The sequence below is a fragment of the Lynx rufus genome, unplaced genomic scaffold, assembly GCF_022079265.1.
Source record: "Lynx rufus isolate CCGP_SWC_20201006 ecotype Redwood Valley unplaced genomic scaffold, mLynRuf1.p SCAF_21, whole genome shotgun sequence".
NCBI lineage: Eukaryota > Metazoa > Chordata > Mammalia > Carnivora > Felidae > Lynx > Lynx rufus.
This window is the reverse complement of record NW_025814836.1, coordinates 6,792,602-6,815,593: the sequence shown is the minus strand read 5'-3', so window position 1 is coordinate 6,815,593 and position 22,992 is coordinate 6,792,602. Positions and strand designations below refer to the sequence as shown.

The window sequence follows — 22,992 nt, the reverse complement described above, 5'->3', positions numbered from 1 at the left end:
CATTGGGGGTTAGGATTTCAACATATGGATTCTGGAGTAGAAGACACAAACATGTTGTCTATAACAGAAGGGAAAGACTAAGGATTATTGCAACTATTACCTTAAAACTTTTGGATGGAGTTACCAACCCCTGTGCCACATCACAGGTTCTGCCCAAGGGCCCTTAGCCCTCTCCTTATTGATAGTTCTTCATTGCCCATCTTTCAGCGTCTGGAGCCGATAGACCTCCAGCAGTGGGTGCCCAGTGACTTTTCATTCAAGGTCACAAAGCACCTGCCACATGGTTCCCAGAAATCACAGTTATCTTTTGCAGGAAATACATATGCATTAACCAGAGTCTTAGGTATTTTTCAGGGTGGGGAGGATGTAGATAGGTGCTTCCAAAAATATTCACATAGGCCCTAACCTTAAGGTTATCAAAACCAGTTTTGGGGCGCCTGGGTGGCTCAGTCGGTTAAGCGTCCGACTTCGGCTCAGGTCATGATCTCGCGGTCCATGAGTTCGAGCCCCACATCGGGCTCTGTGCTGACAGCTCAGAGCCTGGAGCCTGTTTTGGATTCTGTTGTCTTCCTCTCTCTCTCTGACCCTCTCCCGTTCATGCTCTGTCTCTGTCTCAAAAATAAATAAATGTTAAAAAAATTAAAAAAAGAGAGAGCCAGAGCACAAGAGACTCTTAAAAACTGAGAACAAACTGAGGGTTGATGGGGGGTGGGAGGGAGGGGAGGGTGAGTGATGGGTATTGAGGAGGGCACCTTTTGGGATGAGCACTGGGTGTTGTATGGAAACCAATTTGACAATAAACTTCATATATTGAAAAAAATAAATTAAAAAATAAAAAAAAACAGTTTTAAAGCATTTTTCCTCTGGTGGAAGCAGTTTGTGACCATCCCTATTGCATTTCTCTTTGATAGAAACCACCTCATGGTGGTTGTCCTGAGGCATCTAGAACAGGCCTTTTGCAACCATGATACAAAAAAAAAAAAAATCTAATGGAGTTGAGTATTTTTAATGAAAAAGTTGTTTTTGAGGTTGATACCTTTTGTCTTACTATTCATTCCTTTTTTTTTCCCCAGGAGGGAAATGTATCAATTGGGTGTTTCCCAAAATCTCTTGTTGGTGGCAAAGAGGCTGGACTTGACTTTATAATAAAGTGTCGTGTTAAGCCTAAACTTCTGATTTAATTATTGTTGGGGGCACCGTAGTAGGTTATAGGTTTCAGATCAAGGTTTACAAAGTGAAGCAAAATCTAGAACTATAGAATCAATTGGTCGACACTGGATTTTATTTTTCTTCTTTTTTTAAAAGTTTATTTATTTATTTATTTATTTATTTATTTTTTAATTTAAATCTAAGTTAGTTAACAGATAGTGTAATGATGATTTCAGGAGTAGAATTTAGTGATTCATCACTTACATGTAACACCCAGTGCTCATCCCAAGTGTCCCCCCTTCGTGCCCATCACCCATTTAGCCCGTTCCCCCCACCCAACACCCCTTCAGCAACTCACAGTTTGTTCTCTGTATTTAAGAGTCTCTTATGGTTTGCCTCCCTCTCTGCTTTTATCTCATTTTTGCTTCCTTTCCCCTATGTTCATCTGTTTTGTTTCTTAAAGGGGCACTGGATTTTAAAAGGAGAAGTAGATTGTTGGTTTGCCAAATATTTATTGATTCCCCCCCTGCCCTGTGTAAAAGGAAGAAAACATTGAAAACAGTACTGTGGACTTTTTGGCACAGAAAATTGACGCTTTCACTGAAATCTGGAAGTTCACAGAGAAGAGAGTGTCAAGTACTGTGACTTCACAGCCTCCCCTCAAAGCCTCAGACCCACCATGGCGATGCCCACCACCAGGGGGCAGCACTTAGCTGACCTTGACTCCAAAGCGCCTTGTGGGTCGCTCTATCTGGAGGCAAGCAGTGTATCTTCCCTTTACACAGAAGGCAGATACAAAAATCACACACGAATGGCCTCAAATTGGATTAAGTGTGAACGGAAGAATTAATACATTTACTACTGTAGAAATTTAAAGCTATTAATAGATTTAGAATTAGGATGGAATCAAAAGGAAACATTGTTACCCTGTTTCAGTCACTCTGAGATGGGTATAATTCATACTTACTGGGACCCTTAGCATAATTTCTTTACTGGCTTAAAATACATAGAAAACAAAAAGCAGTTAAAAGCACTCCATGACTGAGTCTAAAAAAAAAATTACTCTCTGTATTTCCTTATCATCATATGGTTTTTTTATTTACAATTTAAATGCAGCTTTGTGGCCCCTAACTAAAAAAGAAAGCCAAAAGTCCTGCAAAAGAAGCAAAGCCTTTTTGATAAGCAGATAAGCTGACAACCACACACCCAGACACCTCTCCAGACACAGTTTTGTTGTGGTTAGTGCTCATTGAGCCCAGAGTGTATGGCCACCTCTAGATGGGGCATCTTGTTAGCAATACGGCTGTTGACCTGTTACATGGCACAGAGCGGATGCAGTGACTGAAATGGGCATCAAGTTCATGTCAGATTAGAGAAGGTCCCAGATAAGAAAGGGAGAAAAATTGGGACTCAAGTCACAGCTGCCAGACAGGGTGATACACTGCGCCAGCTGCATCGGCTCCGTGCCAGCCTCCTTGCCCACATTCTCTTGGTCCACACAAAGCCCTCTTGGCTCCAGCACCAAGATTTCTTCATTGTTGCCCAGTATTATGCCAGGGGGATCTGCTAAGGTCTCAGTTTCTAAGCTTGTCTTTCCTGCTGCAGGTGTTTGACAAACATGGGGGATCTTTCCATCCATTGTGGTCACAAAGTGGCTTTCGGCTCTTGCATCACTGATCATGGCCAAGCCTTTTTCAGAAGAACAAGAACCCTGCTAGAAGCTGAACTTCTGAGTGGTGGGAAACATTTCAACCTCTTATTGTTCATACCTGCAACCATCCTCCAAGATGCCTGTGCTTGTCCTGTGGTCTTTTACCATCTTTTCTTCCCAGGTCCCCTCCTCTGTTCGTCTGCATAACTGCTTGGGAAAGGGCTGTTGAGCTTTCCAGAAGCAGAGTACATATGGCTCATTTACTCCTGATCCAGATCCCCAATGAGCTCTCATCAAGTGACCATGATACTTTCATTTAGATCTGGAAGTTCAAAAATTCAAAATGCAAACATGGACCTGATGAATGCCAGGATTCTGCCAAGGTAAAAGGGGCCCCAGGATGGCAAGGCTGTATCCACCCCTCTTCCATGGTGCTGTGGCTATCACCCTAGGGTTCCTCAGGCACCTGTCTGGCCAGAATGGGTACAGGTGCTGGCCCAAGGACAAGAGTGCAGACAGCACACGTGTATCCTGCTCAGACATGCAGGGGGGCAGGGACGTCCAATGGCAGTGCAGAGAGGGTCATTCTATCTTTCCATAGGTGGGGACTGCAGTGGTCACACTCAACTTCCCTAGGGCTTCCAAGTGGTGTGTGTTACCGACAGGGTGCAGGTGATGGGTCTAGAGGGGATGGTCTTCTTTTCCTGCCTATTTCTGACAACCTCTATGACTGGCCTGCACCACCAGCTGCAACACACAGTCTCTCCTAAAACTCCTGGCTTCCCCACCTTCTGCAGGCATGTCCAGGACAAGCACAGACTTAGGGGCCCTACGGAGCTGCCTGCTGCCTGCCTCAGCTCCTAAACTGCTTTGTGGCCTGGGGCAGGCATTCTTACCTTCTCTGAGCTGTGGTTTCTTGGTGTACAAATGGCAATGGACAGCCCAAGCTCACTGCAGGGGCTCCCCAAAGTCTTCCCTGGCCCTCAGCCCAGGGAAGAAGTGGCTCCTGCTATAGCTGGCCTTGTCTATTCTTGTTATAGCAGTTTCTACACTAATCAGTAGATGTCCCTCTCTGGCCTTCTTTCTCTCCCATTGTGTGTGCTGGAGGGTGTGTGGGGGAGGGGAGGAGGCTGGTTATTTCATTGTGAATCTCCAACCTTTAGCCAGCTCAGTACAAAGCTGGCTCCCAATCAGTGTTCGTGTGAGCAGTGCACGAACTGCTGGAATTCCCCTTTACCCCCTTCTCTGTCTGATGCAACTCTCCCCTCCCCTGAGATGGCTTCCTTTCTGGGCAATCGCTGCTTTGTGAAGAGATGAGCCCCAGCACTTTGTGGAGCTCTTCCAGGGCACTCCCAGACATTCTCTGGGAAGTGAATAGTGGGTCACTTCCATTCCCTGGGTGACAGCTACTTGCCTGGCTCAACTGGGCTCACAGAGGAGGGCTTCTCTTCTGCTCCAGCAGAAAAGGTCCCAGTCACATCCATGAGCTAAGCCTCCATGGGCATCAGGGCATGTCAGACAAAGGTCCTGACATCCAGGAGCCAAACACCTATGCAAGGAGATGAGGTACATGCAAGGTTGCCAGCGCAGAGGGCAAGTGTATGTTCAGCCTCCAAGAGAAAGGGAACAGGAGGGAGGCATGAGGCAGGGGAATAAGATGGCACAGGTCTGTACAAATACTCTGTGGGGGTGTGACCAGACCCTGTGCTTCTGTGCACGTGCCTAAGGTGTGTGAACCCCTAGGCATACCAGGAGCAGACATCCATTTGGGCTGCCCCAGGTTGGTGGCGGCAACCGTAAGGTTGTGGGGACTATTGCATGGGCATCAGAAAAAAACAGACACAGTATGTTCATATCTAGGGTAACCAAAACCATTTGCTGGTAGGGTTGTAAAACCGCCCAACCTATTTGGAATGCTGTTAGGAAATTTCTAAGAATTAAGTACAGACTCATTCTGTGCTCCAGCGATTTTGCTACTTGTATGGATCCAGAAGCAATGAAAGCTTATATCCACAAAGTGTTCACCAGTGCTGGTAGCAGTTTTTTCATAAGAGCCCCAAACAGGAAACAACCTGGATGTCCATTAACAAGAAAATGGATACACAAATTGTGGTGTGGTCACATAATGGAATACTACTCAGTGGTAAAAAAGTTACAGACTGACACAAAACAGTACATATTATGATTGCATTTGTGTGAAGCTTAAGAACGGGCAGAATAAATCCAAAGTGACGTGTACAATTAGGTGCTTTGGCAGGTGGGGGCATGCTAGGGAGGGCAGGAGGAGTCTCTTAGGGGTGATCAGATGTTCTGTATCTGCTGGTGACCAGGGAGGATGCATTTGTCGAAAGTCATCCAACTGTACGTTTGACATTTGTGCATCAAATATACCTCAACAAAGTTAACTTTATTAAAAAACACTCTTGTTTGAAGGCAGAATTCCTTTCTTAACCAAAGAGTGGAGTCACAAATGTTTGTGGAGTTTGCAGATCTGAGCCACCTCACAGGTCTGCAACCCCTTCGCTAAATGTGAACCAGGTGCCCTTGAGAAAAGACCACACCTGTTACCCTAGTTGGATGTCACAAAAGTCCTCCAAACCTCTCCCGGGGGTCTGTGACCGTTCCCGATGGTGGCTGTGTCCTGGGACAAAAAGACTCGTTCTGGCAAATGTCTATTCCCATGTGATTACTGGGGGACAGGAGTACTTTAATTATTCAGGACACTAGGTTGGCACTGGCTCTGAGTTGTCACTGATCTGGGGGAACTTGAAAATACCACTGTGGCCCTGCAGCAAGGTGGAGGCTTATGGAGGTCAGGTGATACAAAGAGTTTTGTCCTAAGTGTTGACCTGTGTTCATTTCCCAGTTTCCAGTGCATAGTTGGAAGAGCTACATTTGGCTGTGGGCAGGGTGTCCGTGTCAGCTTTTCTGCCTTGGAGTGAATGCTCTTTTGGTAGGAAATGGGGTGAAGGTGAAAGTCCCCTCTCTGTGTTGATGGTAAATCAAGGGTAAGTAATTCTCCATCCTGGGGGAATCTCAGAGATTAGCGGTGCTATCATGGACTTGGGCAGTTTAAGGGAAGAGGTTCTTAATATAACCCCTTGTCCCTCACCCGTTTAACCTACATTGAAGACAAGTGCATGCTGGAGAAAGGCAGCTGGTCAAGGTAAACTTACAACTGATGGGTCATTTCACTTGCCACTGCTGTTCTAGATGAAACACCTTTTCTGGGCACTAATGGGTGACTTTGGTTCTCTATGTCAATGTATAAGATCCACCAGAAACAGTCTGCTCATGTCGAGGACTGCCAACAGCATGCTCTCCCCTCTTGCCTCAGGTTCCTGCCAGTTTTCCTACCTCCATAATAGAGCTGGCAAAGATGCCACACAGAACACAGTGCTGGACCTCACTACTGACATCGTTACATTGATTGCAACTGCCCCAGTAAGACACAGAGGTGGGAGAAAATCTCCATAAATATTAAGAACCCTATTACCTTGATGACATTTCGGTGGACTGTACAGAGCTCTTCAGAACTCCCAACAAAGTGAAAAATACATCAGTATACCTGAAAAATAAGCATGACACTTGCTGAGACTTTTGGATTTTGAAGGCAACCTATGTGCTATTTGGGTATGCTATCCCAACACATTTACCAAGGAATGAGTAAGGCCACCAGTTTTGAGTGGGACCCCTGGGCCTCATCTTCTAACAGACCCAGTGGTGCTCAAGTGTTCATGGGCAACAGCAGTTCTGTAGAGAACCCCAGTGAGCGAATCATAGTACAGACTCTAGTGATCTGGAACAAAGTCATGACCTCTTCCGCATAGAACTATTCTCCTTTCTAAGAAACAGCTTCTGGCATACTGCCAGAAGATGTTGCTAAACATCTTACATTGGTTCTGGTAGGGGCTGAGCTGCTGACCAGGGGACATCGATGGACTCCATAATCCTGAGCTGCCCATCATAGATGAGGTGTGATCTGATCTACCCACCTATAAAGTCAAGCGCATACATCAGAAGTCTATCATCTAGGGGAGATGGTGCATAAGACGTTGTGCTTGAGAAAACCCAGAAGGCACATGTCAGTTGCTTGAGCAGGTGGCTCGGTCCCTGTGACATGTACTTCTGATTGCTGCCTCCTCTTCCTCACTCTATGTCTCATGGGAAGTTCCTTAGGACCAGATGGTGGAGCAGGCCTGCTTTCAGATGGTTCTCTGTGATATGCTGGTTCCAGCTGAGAGCAGGCTATGAGAGATACAGCCCCAATCTGGAGTGTCCTTGAAAGACGGTGGGGAAGAAAAATCATCCCAGTGGATAAGGCTTCCACAGAACAAATGTTTTTCACGTTTCTGGACTGAACGACATCCAGGAGAATGAACCTACACTTAACGGTTCTTTTTTTTTTTTTTTTTAATTTTTTTTTCAACGTTTATTTATTTTTGGGACAGAGAGATACAGAGCATGAACGGGGGAGGGGCAGAGAGAGAGGGAGACACAGAATCGGAAACAGGCTCCAGGCTCCGAGCCATCAGCCCAGACCCTGACGCGGGGCTCGAACTCACGGACCGCAAGATCGTGACCTGGCTGAAGTCGGACGCTTAACCGACTGCGCCACCCAGGCGCCCCACACTTAACGGTTCTTAATGGGATGATCCTCCTGGCCTCAACTTGGGGATATTGGCAATGTCGGGACATTTTTGATTGTCACATCTAGGTGGATGGCACTACTGGCATCTGGTGGGTAGGGGTCCACCAGGGATGTTGCTAAACTGTACCTTACAATGTACAGACGACAGTCCCCTACAGAAGAGAATTATCTGACCCCAAATGTCATTAACGGCACTGTTAAGAAACCCCATAGATGGCTCTCTCAGAATGTGCATAGGGCATGAAGATATTTGTGCCCCATGTTTATGCTCATTACAAGTACACTGTGTAGAAAAGACTGTCAAGAATCAGGTGGACAAGATGGCATGTTCTGTGATGCGAGCCAACTCTTTCACTGGCCATCCAGATGTTTGCTCAATGGGTCCCTATATAAAGAGACCCTGGCTGCAGGGATGGAGGCTATGGATGAGCACAACCACAGATTTTCTCTCACCAAGGCGAGCCTGATCACCTCTGCCAGAGTCACCTCTGACAGCAGAGATCAGCACAGAGCCTCCCGCATGGCTTGACGGAGATGGCCAGCCAGACCCCTGGTGGCTTGTTGATTACACTGGATCCCTTCCATTATGGAGGGAAAACAATTTCCCCACACTTAGAATGGATGTATTCTGGATTCAGATTTGCTTCCTTGTCAAAAATTACCATTCATGGACTTGGCGGATGACTCGTTCACTATTATGGTATTCCACAGTGTAGCTTCTGGTGAAGAATGTTGGTTTTACAGCAATGGGATCATGTGCATGGAATTCACTTTCTACACATCCCATTGACCCAGAAGCAGCTGGTCTTATAGAGCTGTAGAATGGCCTACTGAAGATTTCGTTATGATGTCAGCAGGGAGACAACTCCCGGAAAGGTGGGAGTTCGGTCTTAAAGATGGAGTTTATGATTTGAATCAGCAACTGCCATATGGTGGTGTCTGTCCCATGGCCAGAACACACGGTGTGGGAAACAAGGGGTAAGTGTGAGAGTGACTCTTGTCATCATAATGCATCCTAAACAGGAACCTATTCTTCCTTGCCCCATACCCCAAGCTCTCCTGGTTTGTAGGTCTTAGTTACCAAGGAAGGAGTGCCTCAACACGGGCTACACAGTGGTGTCACTGAATGGGAAGCTGACACCTGGCCATTTGAGGTTTCTCAAACTACTCCATCAATGCAGAGAAGGGAGTTACCACACCGGCAGGGTGCCTGGACTTCATTATCAAGGAACACTTGAGCTGCTGCTATCCGGTGGGTGTCAAGGCGTTGATGTCTGAAATCCAGGGAGCTCTTTGGGGTGTCTTTAATGATATCCATGTCCTGAAATAAAAGTTAATGGTAAACTACAACAGGCAACAGAAGGACTTGTGAAGATTGGGATCCTTCGGAAATGAAAGTTGGGGTTATCCATCTGGTAAAGAATCCCAACAAGCTGAGGTTCTGGGTACAAAGGGAACAGGACTGGTTCCTGAAAGAATTGGGTTATGAATATCAACCATGGTCCCACAGCCAGTTATAGACATGATGACTATGGCAGACAGGTGTTTTTTCTTACTTTCTTCTGTGTTCGGCGTGTGTGTATATGTGTATGCACACACGTGCACACGTACACATACATGGATGTACACATACTTACCTAATGCATGTGCCAAGGTAGAAGGACACACATACACGGAAGACTTGCTTTTTCCTTTTGCTTCCAGTTTCTCTTGGCCTCATCCTGGCAACAGCCCTTCACTTGGCAGCTACAGTTTGTTCCAATTTTGTTTCTCCCCCATACGGAGGAGGAGATACCATGTACCCTCAGAGATACCAGCCACTCTTGCTGGTGTGAACCCAGCTCTATGGGGATCCTCCTCTGGACTACTGAAGCACCAGCACCACTTGGACAGCCTCCCTTTGCAGAGGGCCGAGGCCAGCTCTGTGGAGCTCACCCTCTCCCCTTGCAGCTTTGAACAACCTGGCCTCTTGGTCTTGCTCCCCAGTCCCGTGCTGAGCTGCTTCCCACAGATGCTCTTGCTATATGACCTCTGTGCTCCTTTTTTGTATGTTTTAGTCTTCCAATACCTGTTCCTCCAGTTCCCCAATTTCTTTTTTCCTAAATAACTCATGGACTCCTTGATTTGGTTGGGGCCTTAGAGATCCTGTCTCTGAGTCCATTTTCATTTTAAGGATAAACAATACCTAGGGGTGCCTGGGTGGCTCACTCAGTTAAGCGTCTGACTCTTGATTTTGGCTCAGGTCATGATCTCATGGTTCATGAATTTGAGCCACGCATTGGGCTCCGTGCTGACAGCATGGAGCCTGCTTGGGATCCTCTCCCTCCTCTCTTCCCCTCCCATGCTCATGCTCTCTCTCTCTCTCTCAAAAATTAATAAACTTAACAACAATAAAAAAATAATAAACAACACCTGAAACTAATATAACACTTTGTGTTAATTATACTGGAATTAAAAAAAAATAAGCAAAAATTGTGCAGAAAACGGGTCTGGAGAGGAGAGGTGCCTTTCTTAAGGTCATTGCAATTTAGGGCCTGAACTGGTCTTTCTGTCTCCCAGTGCAAGGCTCCCACACTATCCCATACAGTGCCAATGGAACAATCTGCCTTTTGTGTGGGATTCTCCGCCTATCCTGAGAGAACTGAGAACATCAGGGCCAGATATGGATGAGTTGTACTGGCCTTAACACTGATCCCAGGAGTATGAGAGGCCATTGGCCCAGAGAGTCCCATAGGCCAGCTAAGCGCCTTTGCTCTCCTTCCAACCATGCTAATTCACATGCCCCTGCCCTCACTCTGACCCTAACCTCCCGCAAGTGACAGGAAGCCTCCTGTGTCAGATCTCATGGGACAGACTGTGAACCCACTCTCATCCTCTATCATCCTCTATCATCTCCCTGCTGTTGTCCTCTTGCATAGGTGGCCACCTCTGGCATATACAGGTTAAGAAAAATCACGTTGAAGGGGCGCCTGGGTGGCTCAGTTGAGTGGTCTTGATTTCAGTTCAGGTCATGATCTCTTGGTGAGATCGAGCCCGGAGTTGGGCTTTGAACTGGGCGTGGAGCCTTGCTTAAGATTCTCTCTCTCTGCCCCTCCCCTGCTTGCTCTTGTGTGCACACACACGCTTTCTCTCTCTCAAAAAAAAAAAAAAAAAAAAAAAAGAAAGAAAGAAGAAAGAGAAAGAAAAGAAAAATCCTGTTGATTTCATTCAGATAGAAAGTGTCATGATCAGGGCACCTGGGTGGCTCAGTTGGTTGTCTGACTTCGGTTCAGGTCATGATCTCATGGTTTGTGAGTTTGAGCTTCATATTGGGCTCTGTGCTGACAGCTCAGAGCCCGAAGCCTGCTTCAAATTCTGTGTCTCCCAGTCTCTGTCCCTCCCCCACTTGCACTCTGTCTCTCTCCAAAATAAATAAACATTAAAAAAAAGTGTCATGATCATTTTGAAAAGGAGGGAAATTCTTTCTCTTACCAGATGAAACAGTGGTAACTGGTTTACATCTCATCTGATTTAAAAAATACTGGTGTTAATGGATGCCTGATAGAGTCTTCTTTCTCTGGGCCATAAAGCTTTTCTTAGATATTATTTTGCCAGGAACACAGGGGTGAGCAAATAACTGGACCAACCAATGCTTTACAAACATGTTAATTTTATTGATTAGGGCATCAAAGCTTCTCTCTGTGTCAAGTAATGGAGAAGCCGTGTCACACGGATTACAGAGCTATTTTTACTTGAAATAATCTTTCATAAAAGAAAGAAATGAAATACAGTTCTTCTATAAAAAGTGCAGTAGTCATTACTGGAAGTTTTCCAAAATGAAAGCAAGATTTACTACATATTGCAAAAATTGGTTTAGTGCTTTAATACTTAATAAAGTAACAACCCGACCACCAAAGACAGCTCTTATAAGGGGTTCCTTCTCCAAGAATGGACCAGATGGAAAAGAATATTTGCATTGAATTAGAATGAACATTCCCAGGGAGGAAAGGGCTCTGGATAACTTGGTCAAAGTAACAGGGATTTATGACCCATTTTTGCCTTCATGTTTTCTTTTGTCCACAGTAATCAACTAAGTGCAGGAAACAAAGCAACACGTTTCACCCCCATGTGGGTCAAATGAATCAAAACAAGGAAAAAGGGAAAGAAACAGGGGAACAACATTCACTGACTCCATAGGCCAAATGCATGTTTGAAGGAACAAAGCAAAAACTCTTCAACAACCCTTGGTTAAAACAAGACCAACTTATCAAAGACGATGGTGAAAACGCTTCAAGATCTGCAGATGAGGCCATGAGCAGATTCAGGTCAGCCTCCCTGCGCCTCTAATAGCTCCTTTGCTGATGTGACAGAGGGCCCAGGCTTCCCTCCTGTGTTGCATGATGACTGGCTCTGTCAGAGGTGGAGTTTGCCATGTATACTGAGGCTCCAGGCCATGGCTGATTTCCAACCATGATCATGGTTGTTTTACTAGTTTTGGTCATAAATTAGTGGGAACAAGCTACCCCACTCCCGCCTGCCAAATTGTAATTCCAAATCAGGTGTTTGGATTCCATTCCATGCAAGCGGGAAGAATGTGTGGGAAAAAGGCAGACCACAGGGTACCTGCCACGGAGGAAGGTTTGAGTGGACCAAGGGGGCAGAGTCTGGGAAAGCCCGTGTTCTCTCTGAGTACTGGCACCAATGTGCCCCCAGCTTCTTAGGGCAGCAATGAAAGGGAAACTGTTTGGCAATTTAAGCAACGGGCACACACATGTGGGCCCACTTACTGTGTGCTGGGCAGATGCGGAGGGAGTGTTATGAGGGCAACCTCACATCACCCCCCCCCATGAGGGACCCTAAGATATGGCACCCAGAAAAATGACAGCACAAATCATGGAAGAGGATTAAAGAGAAGGACAAAGCCTTTTAACCAGGCTATAGTAGGACAAAGGTCCTGTAAGAAGCTTGTAACAGTATTTTGCCGACAACTCTTAGAGGAAAACACATTTGGCCAAAGGACCTGGAAGTAAACACCAAGGTTAGGTAGTTGTGAAAATCATCCTGAAGGGGTGAGGAGGAACTTTCCCTCCCCTGCTGGCAGGTGAGGTCACCTAACTGCATTTGAGGGCCTCCTGCTCTGGGGGGCCAGGGCCAAGGAGGTGTGTGTTTGGCTCTGCAGGGTCAAGGCTCTGTCCCTCTAGCACATACCAACCAAAGATGGAGGGGGAGACTCGGAGGGGTCTTGGCTCTCTGCCCTGGCTGCTTCCAACTTTGTCGATCCAGTTACCCATGCCTGCCCCCATTATTGTGCGTGACAAGCTCCTCTTCCTCTCCAGGCCTGCTTTCGGTGCACAAGAAGGGGATGCCCTTCCCTGAGCTGGGTCATTTGCTGCCACCTGAGTTTGTTATAGGAAGGAAGGCCTGCCTCTCTGGAGACACTGTGGAGGAACAGTGTCCGAAGGACTGATTATAAGGGATTCTCTAGGATGTCTCCATAATAACATCATGGAGGCCCACCACCATGTGCCTGACCATGAAGCTGCCCTGTAGGAACCACCCCCCGGCCCCAACCCGCCTTGCAACTTGTTCTAGAGAGCTTTCTGTAAATAGTTGAGTCTCATATCTGTGAGAGAGGGCCACCAGGCAGGCCTTCACAGACACATGGAGAAATCTGCCACAGTCAGGATGATTTGCTCACTGTCACATCTGGCATCATGGACCACAGGCTGGAGAAGTAGCCAGGATGCTTTATCAGCTAAAATTTTCCCCACTTAAGGAAAACAGTGGAATATGGATTTGAAAGGTTGAAACTAGCATTATTAGGCCTCTTAATAGCTATCAGAAGACTAATTTCATTTCTTTTCTTCAACAAATATTTATCCAGTGACTAATATGGGTCAGGCACTGTTGTAGGCACCAGGAATACAGCAGTGAGCAAAACATATAAAAATTCCTGCCCACGTGGAGCTTACATTCTGTGGGGGTTGGAGGAAGGACATAAAATGAATGAGTGAATAATTCACATGTGCAGCACTCAGATGGCAGTAAATGCACAAAAAATGCACAGGGAGGTACGAGGGTGGGATGTATTGTCATTTTAAATAAATAAATAAATAAATAAATAAATCAGGGAAGGCCTCCTTGAAAGTGACAGTGGAGCAAAGACTGGCAGGTAGTGAAGGGTGAGCCATGTGGTTTGGGGGAGAACATTCCAGGTGTAAGGAGGAATAGCATGTGCAAAGACCTTGAGGCAGGCCCATGCTGCAGGGGCAGAGCAGCTAATAACAGAGGAGGAGGTCACAGAAGTACCAGAATGGGAGTGGTCTTTGTAAGGACTTGACTTCTTCATTTAAAGTCATCCTCCACTGTTTATAGATACTGTCAAATAGCTGGTTTTACTAACTTGTCCTTATTAAATTAACAGGTTGCTTTGGTCTTGAGCAGATTCAACCTATCTTCTTAAACCAACTGGTATACTTCACCTTGTAAAGAACTGATTATATATATGTGTGTATACACATACACACGCAAATACACAGATATATGTACACACATGTATGTATTAAGATGCTCTCTTGGGTGAATGAATAAAAATGCATTAGCAATGGGCATCATTTTGTACATAAATAATTGGGGCCGGCGGGACTTTTTTTTTTTTTTTTTTGCAAGAATCAAACAATAAAAATGCAAATTTCAACTAATCACTTTGCAGAATGGATAGAAGCAGTAACATCACTTGGATTGTTTGGTGAGACTGGCTTCTGTGTGGTCCCTGGGGTTAAGTGTTAAGTCAGCCCAGTTGAGTAGAGCAAATTCGTACCGCGGAGCCTGCACATACCAGTTATTTCTGAGAGTCCATGCAGGGCATCTCCCTCTGTCTTCTGTACTGGGGGTGGAATGGTGAGAAAGGACTGGTTTTGGGGAATGTTGCTGACTGCATAACTGCTTACAGGTCATTTCACACATTGCTTGGAGCAAAAGTGAGAGTCTTCCAAAGCATTTGTTGTACCCTGGAAGTGCTCCTTGCTGTCTGGAGGGACTTCCTCGGGGTGAGTGGGGGTGGTCATCATCATTCACGTCCCGCAGGTCTCTCTAGGATCAACTGTCCTGGACCGCACCCTGGGACCCCACCCGGTGTCAACAGGCAACACTGTCAGGGACACGCTCTGTGCCCACAAGAATTGGCACTGCAGAGTGGGTGTGGAGAACGGGGGTGGTTGTAGATGGAAAGGATGACACTGTGCAGCCCATCTCTGCCCTGAAGAGCCACATCAGAATGGGGGGGAGTGCAAGTAGAAAAGAGTTTATAGTCGGGACTGAATGGGGAGGTGGTGCCCAGGGGTCTCCAGAGAGCCACCACTTTAAGGCTTTTTGGAAGGGGGTGCCTTCTCCCTGGTGCCAGGAATGCCAGCCACCTCTGGGCCTTTCCATGGTGTGTCTGCCTTCAGGAAACAGCAGAACCAGACTAGCCAGAGCAGAGGCCGCCTCAGCAGGCCCTGGGCGATGCCACAGCAGTTGAGGTCCGACAAGGCAGGGCTCGCTTAGCCATGGAAACACATTTTCTTATTTATTAGAAGCATTGAAAGAAAGGAAAAGAAAAAACACTGGAGGAGCTTATTTTGTAAAGTCCACACCATGATGAGGAAAAAGGAATCATGTCATAAAGAAAGAAATCCCAAACGTGCAGCAGATGCCTTCAGCTTTTACTCCAGGTCTCGTAAGTAAACACGGAAGACTCACATAAAATGGAACTTAATGCATACACGGGTTTGGCAAAGCCTGTTTTTCTCTTGAACAAATTTCCCACCACTGATAAGTACAGCCCTTTTAATTTTCTTAACTAATGTCAAATATATTTTGATAGGTTAAGTTTATTTTTGCAAAGTAGAGTGGTTTGCAAAACAAGCTTGTGGATGCTAAGGGAGGGGTGAGAACCAAGTGCACCGGGGGTGGGGGTGTGAGTAGAGAAACCTTTTATCTGGAGTCACCAAATTCCTGATGGTAAGCTACTAGAATTGATAAATCATTTTGGAAAATATTAAATTTGTAAAGTAACATCCAAACTTTTCAGAGCTCCACTCCAGCCACTGGGTGGTGACAGGTAAGAAAAAGTTCACAGTAACTTAGTGAATATAAAGTATTCATTTAAGAGGAAAGGTGCAGTACCAAAATCCATGGACAGAAAAAAAAATCAAGCTTCCAATAAAGAAAGAAAACACATTTACATATTCCCACTTTCAGAGAGGACATGAACAAATAGCAAAAAGCACTTAAACTCAAGAGCCCGCAGTACAGAGCCCCTTCCCACCTATGGTAACCCTTCTAAGGGGACAACCCTGTGACAATATAAGGGCGCAAAATATTGCTCTGTGGCATATTCTGGAAATAATATAAAAATAATTTCTATGGTACAGTTTGAACTTGGCTTGTAAAATTTCAATGTAACATAGCATAAAATCTACAAACAGAATACACGTAAAAACACCTTCCTTTAACAATATATTATTTGAAAAAAAATGATATACCTGGGTCTCGTGTGTGCGGGAAATGTGAAGTAAATTACTGAATTAACCTCCACTGGGGTTTAGAAGTATCTAGGATCCTTCTGGAAATTTGCTGTCACTTAAAGACATCTGACCTTCCTGGAAAGGGAATTCTGGCTATATCAGACAAGGCCACTCACAGGCAGGGTCTGCCATGTACCCCGAGCCCAGGGTGTGTACCCCAGTGAGGTTCTCAGGTTTTCTAGAATTGGGACTCTCTTCCTTTTCTCCAGTGCCTATGATCCATTTAACCTTTCCCTGATCCACAAGAGGTCCCCAAGTCACAGAAGGATTTGAGAGGACCTCTTGGCCCACATGTAAACAATACAGCAGTTTCTGATAGTAATGTTCAGCCTGATAAACTAATTTGGTTTGAGAGAACTTTGGCTACGGACCTGATCTAGAGAGCTCTTTTGAACAACATGGAGTGTTCCTGGTACACTGGACTAGTACATTTGATGTAACAGTAGGTTCTCTCACAATTTCAATACTGTTTAGAGGAAGGGATCCAGATCCCTCACAAAAGGAAACAGCTATTTGTAAACCATGTGGACAAGCACTCACAGATGCACTGGCAGGCCCAGCCACCTCATGACCATGCTAAGTTGGGGGCCTTCCACATGGCTGGAGAAGCTACCCAGAGCTAGATCTCAGGCTCTTATTCATGGCACATCTGTCAGATGGGGTGGGGAAGAGGAGACTTCGAAATTCAAGGAGATAGAATAAGTCACCATTCTTAAATAATACCTATGGATTGCACTGCCTAGTTTTGAAGGTTTTCCTCTGGTATTGCAATGGACTGTGTTTATTTTTCTCAGTTTGCCTTTTTTTTTTTTTTTTAACCATGGCATGAGAAAGATAAAATATTTGCATAGCCAGTTTTGGAAATTTCTGGTTGGCTGCTTTAACATTAAAAAATTAAAACACGAATATAATTTTACTTTATGCCTTCTTGACTCGTGCACATGAGTTTGGTTTCTAAACGCACAATTAAGCATTTTCAAGGCTGGCTCTCAACCTTCTAAAGTGAGGGGCTAGTGCCATGGCCAGTGTCTATATGTGATGCAATACTTCCTGTGACCTCAACTTTGGGTGGCAAAGCAGTTGCCTAGCAGGGCACAAAGAATCAGTCCAAAAAGCTGCCACAAACCCTCGTGATGAGAGATATTTAAAAAATTACTTTTTTTTTCTGAGTAACAAAAGAAACCCCAGTAATATGAGGGACGTGGATGTTAGTAATTACCACACATTGAAAGTATTGTTCGGCATGAAAAGTAAAACTTCCAAAAAATTTCTTAAAGATTCTATTTAATAAATAATTTTAAGGAACCACTTATGCAAAACTTGGATAAATTACTGAAAACCCCACGTGCTGTGGAATAATTAAAAACAAAAAGGAATTACAGGAGATACTCAAATTAGTTTACTATAATTCTTCAAACAAGTAAAAAAAATCTCCTCTTTTAAATTTTATTATTATTATTATTATTATTATTATTTTTTGCTGCTCTTTATGTCAGAGGGAAAAGCATCCTTTCTGGAGAAGGAGAAGCTGGCTCCAATGAAGAGATGGTCTACCTCCTGCATTTTCTGAGGAAACACCCACAGCAAAGCTGGGCGCTATCTCCTCTCTTTCTTAGGGTTATTAGAAGCTATTCTAAGGCTCTCGAAGGTTTTAAAGTATTCTTTTGCTAGTGAGGATTTTACCCATCTTATCTGGATTTCTTGGAAACAAGATCTCTCTTTAGTGAGGCAGATTTAACTCCTCAGTGTCCTTGGCCAAGAATGGTATTCTCCAGAGGTAATCTTGGAAGGAAGAGGCTGCATATTGCTGCTCAAAACAGGGTAGCTAAGGACACATATTTTATTTTTTTCCTCAAGAAATGTAGGAGGCACCAAAAAAGGGACCACTCAGGAATGGGGCTGCCCCTCACTGTGTCATGGAGCCACAGGCAGGGTGACCCCTACCCTGCAGAGGGGACCCCAATGGGAGTGACGCCCCTTTACCTGGCTGAACCCAGACAGATGCAGGTCGAGGTGGGGATGGGCTTCCTTCCCGACTTCCCTCAGCCCCTTCCCTTTAGAAAGAGGCACAGGCCAGGTTTCAAAGCAGCCTCGTTGCGGGGGGAGGGGGGGGCTTTACATAGTGACCAAAGGGTCAATCCCTTGCCTCTCTCCTGGGGCACCAACGATCACTTCCTAGGGGTGCTCTGGAGATAGTTCGCTGTGGAAGTGTCTTCAAAGAAGAAATGTGAACAGACTGTCATCTTTGCTCATACATGGGCAATTCCAAATAGTGGTTTCAGAACCCTTGCGTTTTGGATCCAAGGTGTCTTTGGAAAGCTCCTGTCACCTCAGCTGCCCGGCACCGGGGGCCATCACTACCCCTCACCCCGCCCTGCGAGGTAGGTTGTTCGGTGCCCATCCCAGGACGCCTGCGGCTTTGATGGCAGTGTGAATGTTGCTCGGGCCAGGGGTGGGAAGGGGGGTGAGTGGGAGGAGCTTTTGCTTATGAGATGGAGGTGCGTATTCCTAAAGGGCCACCGTGACCACCAGAGCTTATCAGCGGGGCGGCACAGTGTCTCCTGTCCTCCGAGGACTCGGGAGGGGAAGCAGGTGTGAGCCCGCAGCACAGTCGCCACCCCAGTCCCGGGCTGCGGGTCTGCTTCTTGACCCTGGGTGGTACCGACCGCACACGTGTGACCGCTACATGGAGGAGGTCAGTCGCTGGGGTGGGGGGCGGGGGTGGGAGAAGAAAAAAAGCAAAAAAAAAAAAAAAAGTAAAACACTCCCTTCTAAAAACAAAGGGCTGCAAATTTCTTTATTTCTCTTATTGAGGAACAAAAATACTCTTGCAATGGCTATTGAGTTTCCACAGGTACGAGGCAGATGCTAGCTAGCACACCCACTTCCAACAGTATGACTTGTTTCCTATCCGTCTACTACCTGAGTGGCGTCAGTGTAGGTTCAGGCACCATTAGGAACGTTTGACCAAACACGTACACAGCACTGACAGAGGAGTCGCCGGCCTTCCGGTTGACCAGGGCATGTAAAAAAGACACCGACAGAATGGAAAAGAAATCCTTTATGGTAAAAGCTGGCGGAGCGCGCGCCGCACTCAGGGTCGGGCCCCGCGCGCCTCGCGCCGCCGCCGCAGCTCCTCGCGGTAGCAGTAGGAGCAGTAGTGCTCGGTCTCGGCGCGTCCGTAGAACGCGCAGTTCTCGCGCTGGCAGCGCCGCTGAGCCAGCCCCGGGCCGCCGCGGCCGCACTCACCGTTCGAGCGGGCGGCCGGCGCGTCGGCGTCGGCGAACTCCAGGCCGTCGCGCGCGGCGCCGAAGCCGTTGGTGTAGGTCTGCGACTTGTGCTCGGCGGTGCCGGCCGCCCCCGCCACGCCGGGCAGGGCGCCGGGCACGGCGCGCGCCAGCGACTCGACCGTGTTGACGGTGCGCAGGGCGGCGGCGCGCGCCGGGCTGTAACTCTGCGACGACAGCGAGCGGTTCTGCTGCGGGTACGTGGCGCACGGCCGCAGCGCGCCCACGGTCGGCGCGCACGTCTCGTCCCGCGCGCCCGCCGACTGCACGTGGATGACGCTCTGGCGCGCCGGCGCCGGCGGGCTGCGGCCTGGGAGCGGTCCGCTGGCGCCAGCGCGTCGCGCGCCGCCGCCGCCGCCGCCCGGGCCCGGGGAGGCCGCGCCACCCGCCGCCGCCCGCGCCGCCCGCGTGCCCGCCGCCGGCCCGGGACTCGGGCGCTCCTTGAGCTTGAGCACCAGCTGCGTGGGCGGCCCGGCCGGCGGGCCTGGCGAGGCGCGCTCGGAGCCCGGCGCGCCCTCGGTCTCCGGCCTGCGCGGCGGCCGCTTCGCCGTGGAGGCGGCGGCGGCGGCGGCGGCGGCGGCGTCGCGGCGGCGCTGCTCCTGCTCGGCACTGAAGCGCTCCTGCGCGCTGGTCAGGTAGTAGCCTATCATCTCTTCGTGGAACTGGTGCCGGTGGCTGGTGAGCAGCAGGCCGGCGAAGATGAACTTGCGCTCGCCCTGCATGGCGGCGCGCAGGATGTTGAGGCTCAGCTTCACGTCCGTGCTGTACTTCCAGGCGTCGCCCCGCTGCCCACCGCCCTTCTCGGCCGGCGACGCCCCGGCCGCCTTGTCCGTGGGCGACGGCGTGGTCTTTTCCGACGGAGACGTGCTAGCCGACGCACCCGATTCCTCCTTGCTGCCCTTGCGTGACTTGGTCTTCTTCTCCTTGCTGCGCTCGGGGGCGTCGCCGTTCTTGCCGTTGGCGGAGTTAGCGCGGCCCATCTTGCCGTGCACGAGACCTCCCAGGCCACCCATGTTTTTCTTCAGCTTGATGCCCAGCGTCTTGCTGAAGCTGCCCAGCTTGTTGGCCACGGAGTCCGCGCGGGTCTTGTCCTTTTCCTTGCGTTGCTTCTCTTTCTCTTTGTCTTTGCCATTCTTGCCATTATTGCTGTTGGAATTGCTGCACACCGAGTCACGGTCCGAGTCCAGGGAGTCGGCCAGGGACTGCACGTCCTCCCCCACAGAGGCTGTTGGGGATTCCGGCTGTGCCAGAGGGGCCTGTGGGGGGGAGAGGAAGGTCGAGAAAGGAAGAAGGTTAGAGATGAGCCATCTCACGTGGGTTCGACAAAGGTAGACCATCCCAGCCCACAGGCTGCTGTGTTGGGATCTCACTGTCCCATCCAGGATGCCTTTTTGGTGAGCTCAGGTTGCTGGTAGCCTGGAACTCCGAGGCAGGGATTTTGGGCAAGGTGCAGATGCCCACAGCCCCGGGGCCTCTGCACATTTTAGAATCATCATGCCCAGACTCTGCCCTTCTAGCCCTGAGGAAGCTGGTCTACGACCAGACCGGCCTCTGTAGACTTAGAGGCCTTCTGGTAAGGATGACACTTCACCTGCGTCTGTAGGTGTCTCTCCTACAAAGGTGTCTTACCTGTTTACTACAGGCAGGGGACAGACACTTTGTCCTTACCTTAGAACAAATACCCCCTTAGCAGTTCGGGTCATGACCAATCTCTTTACTCTAGGGGTTCCTTTCTCGGATTGGCAATGTGGTGTGCTAAACTGAGGATTCTGAAACGGGACCTGGGCTTAGCAGGAAAAACGTTACCGTTCCCAGAAAAGGTCTCGGGTGTGAGGAGGGGGCATCTCTGTGAACACCTTGGATAAGGCTCACTGTCAGGAAGGCAAGGCAGGTATGGACACCTGGTCCAGGACTATGGGGTAGGTGGGGAGCCTGAGAAAGGAGATGAATGCATGCAGAGGACCTTGTGGGAGATTCCTCCTTGTGTGAGGAGAGAGAATTCTGACAGCATCATTGGGTGAAGACCAGGGATCTCACACTAGCAGCTGAGTGGCAGGAACTGGTGCCCACCTCTGAATGGGCTTTTCCTGTCCTTCAGGAGAGGAGCCTTGGAGAAGGCCCCATTGTTCCCTCATTTCAGTTTTGTCCCCTCCCTTCCCAAGCAGGTCCAAGACACCTCCTGCAATCAGATCACCCAGAAGAATCAGGAACCAGCCCTCCCCACTTTATATTCTGAAATTCCTTCCTGTTCCCACTCTTTCCTGGGTCTGGAAGGAGCTAGAGGTCTCAACGGGATTTGTCAGTGACACAAAAGGGCAGAAGCTCAGGGGTTTGGCCCAGGAAAGGGAGGTGTGCTTGGTGCTGGGAGTGCCCACTGTTTGGCACCCAGTGAGCAAGGAACAGTGGCTCAAATGCCCTGAGGCTGGAAGTGTTCTTGCCAGGCCCTGCATCTGACACGGGGGCCACCATGGCTTGGCAGGGAGCCCTGCTTATTGCCTTGCAGAGCTGTGTCCTAGCCCAAGAGCCTCCTGATTTCTAGACCTACAGCTGCTGCCTTCACACCATATGTGTGTGCTGGGAAAGAACACCCGCAGCAACATTGGTAGAATCCAGGCAGTTGGCAGGTCATTGTAGAGGTTAAGAGTCAGGACTCTGGAGCCAGACTGCCACCAGCTGTCCCTTGTGTCCTCAGCAAAATGCGATATCAGTACCTGCCTCCAGAAGCCCTATGAAGATGGCATACAGGTAAAGGCTGATGTATGAAAACATCCTGAACAGTGCCTGGCCTGTCCTGGCTACTGACTCTGTGTCAGGCACCACCTTAATTCTTTCCTCATGTCACTCCTTTAATACTGTTTATGAGCTCCACTTCATAGCCAAGTATACTGATGTCTGAGGAGGACCAATTTGTAAGCTCTCTCTCTTTTTTACAAATCCCTTTCTTTGAGGGCTCACTACTGAGGTAACAAAAACATCAATCAGAGTGAATCGTGCTTAGCATGTGGAAGGGGGGAGAGAGCAGACCCTCCCTGGGGGGTCTTCTTTTCCCACCGCCTCCTGGAGAACAGAAGGAGGGGGCGCTGAGGAATTGCGCGCTCTCGGTTCCCTGGCTTTTCCAAGGACCCACACACAGTTTATAATTAATTCCGCTCTGCCGCAGCACATCGTGTTCCGATGTCGGCAGAGATAGTTTTGTGTTGCGACTTGCCTACAGTTTGTTTTCTGAGTGGGTGTGTTTATTCCTTTGCTTCTGGAGAAAATAAAAGGACAGAAAAAAAAAAAAAAAAACCACTCGAAACCACAACTCGCATACAAAACCAAACATCCCCTAACCGAGGTGTGCGCCTACGTATAGGCACGCAAGCACGCGTGCACACACGCATCAGGTAAACCCGAAACACTTCTCGCTGGGGCGGGGCTGGCCGGGCGCGGCCGGGGGTCGGAGGCCGGGAGGGAGTAGGTGAGCCCTGCCCCCTCCAGGTTTGTGGGGTGGGCCCTCCCGCCCGCGCCGGCGGCCAGTGAGAGGCCAGGACCCAGACAGGTGGTGAGGTCCGGGCGCACGCCAGGCTCACCCGGGTCTCCGAGGGGATCCGGATCCACGTCACGTTCATGTAGCTGTGCAGAAGGTTCAGCTTGGCTTCTAGCGACAGGATCAGGCTGGCGAAAGAAGAACACGGAGTGAAACGCATCCCAGCCGGCCCGCGCTCG

General features: G+C 48.4%; 1 protein-coding gene across 2 annotated transcripts in view; it reads right to left on the bottom strand.

Moving 5' to 3' along the window:
- Positions 1-19,091: 19,091 nt before the first annotated feature.
- Positions 19,092-22,992, bottom strand: part of OTUD7A (OTU deubiquitinase 7A) — a 151,923-nt gene continuing 148,022 nt past the window's right edge. For both annotated transcript variants that reach the window (XM_047086856.1, XM_047086858.1), the window contains exons 10-11: positions 22,857-22,941; positions 19,092-20,540 (exon numbers count right to left, since the gene is read on the bottom strand). In XM_047086856.1, the coding sequence (XP_046942812.1) occupies positions 19,092-20,540; positions 22,857-22,941 (1,534 nt within the window). The remainder of the gene's footprint in view (positions 20,541-22,856; positions 22,942-22,992) is intronic.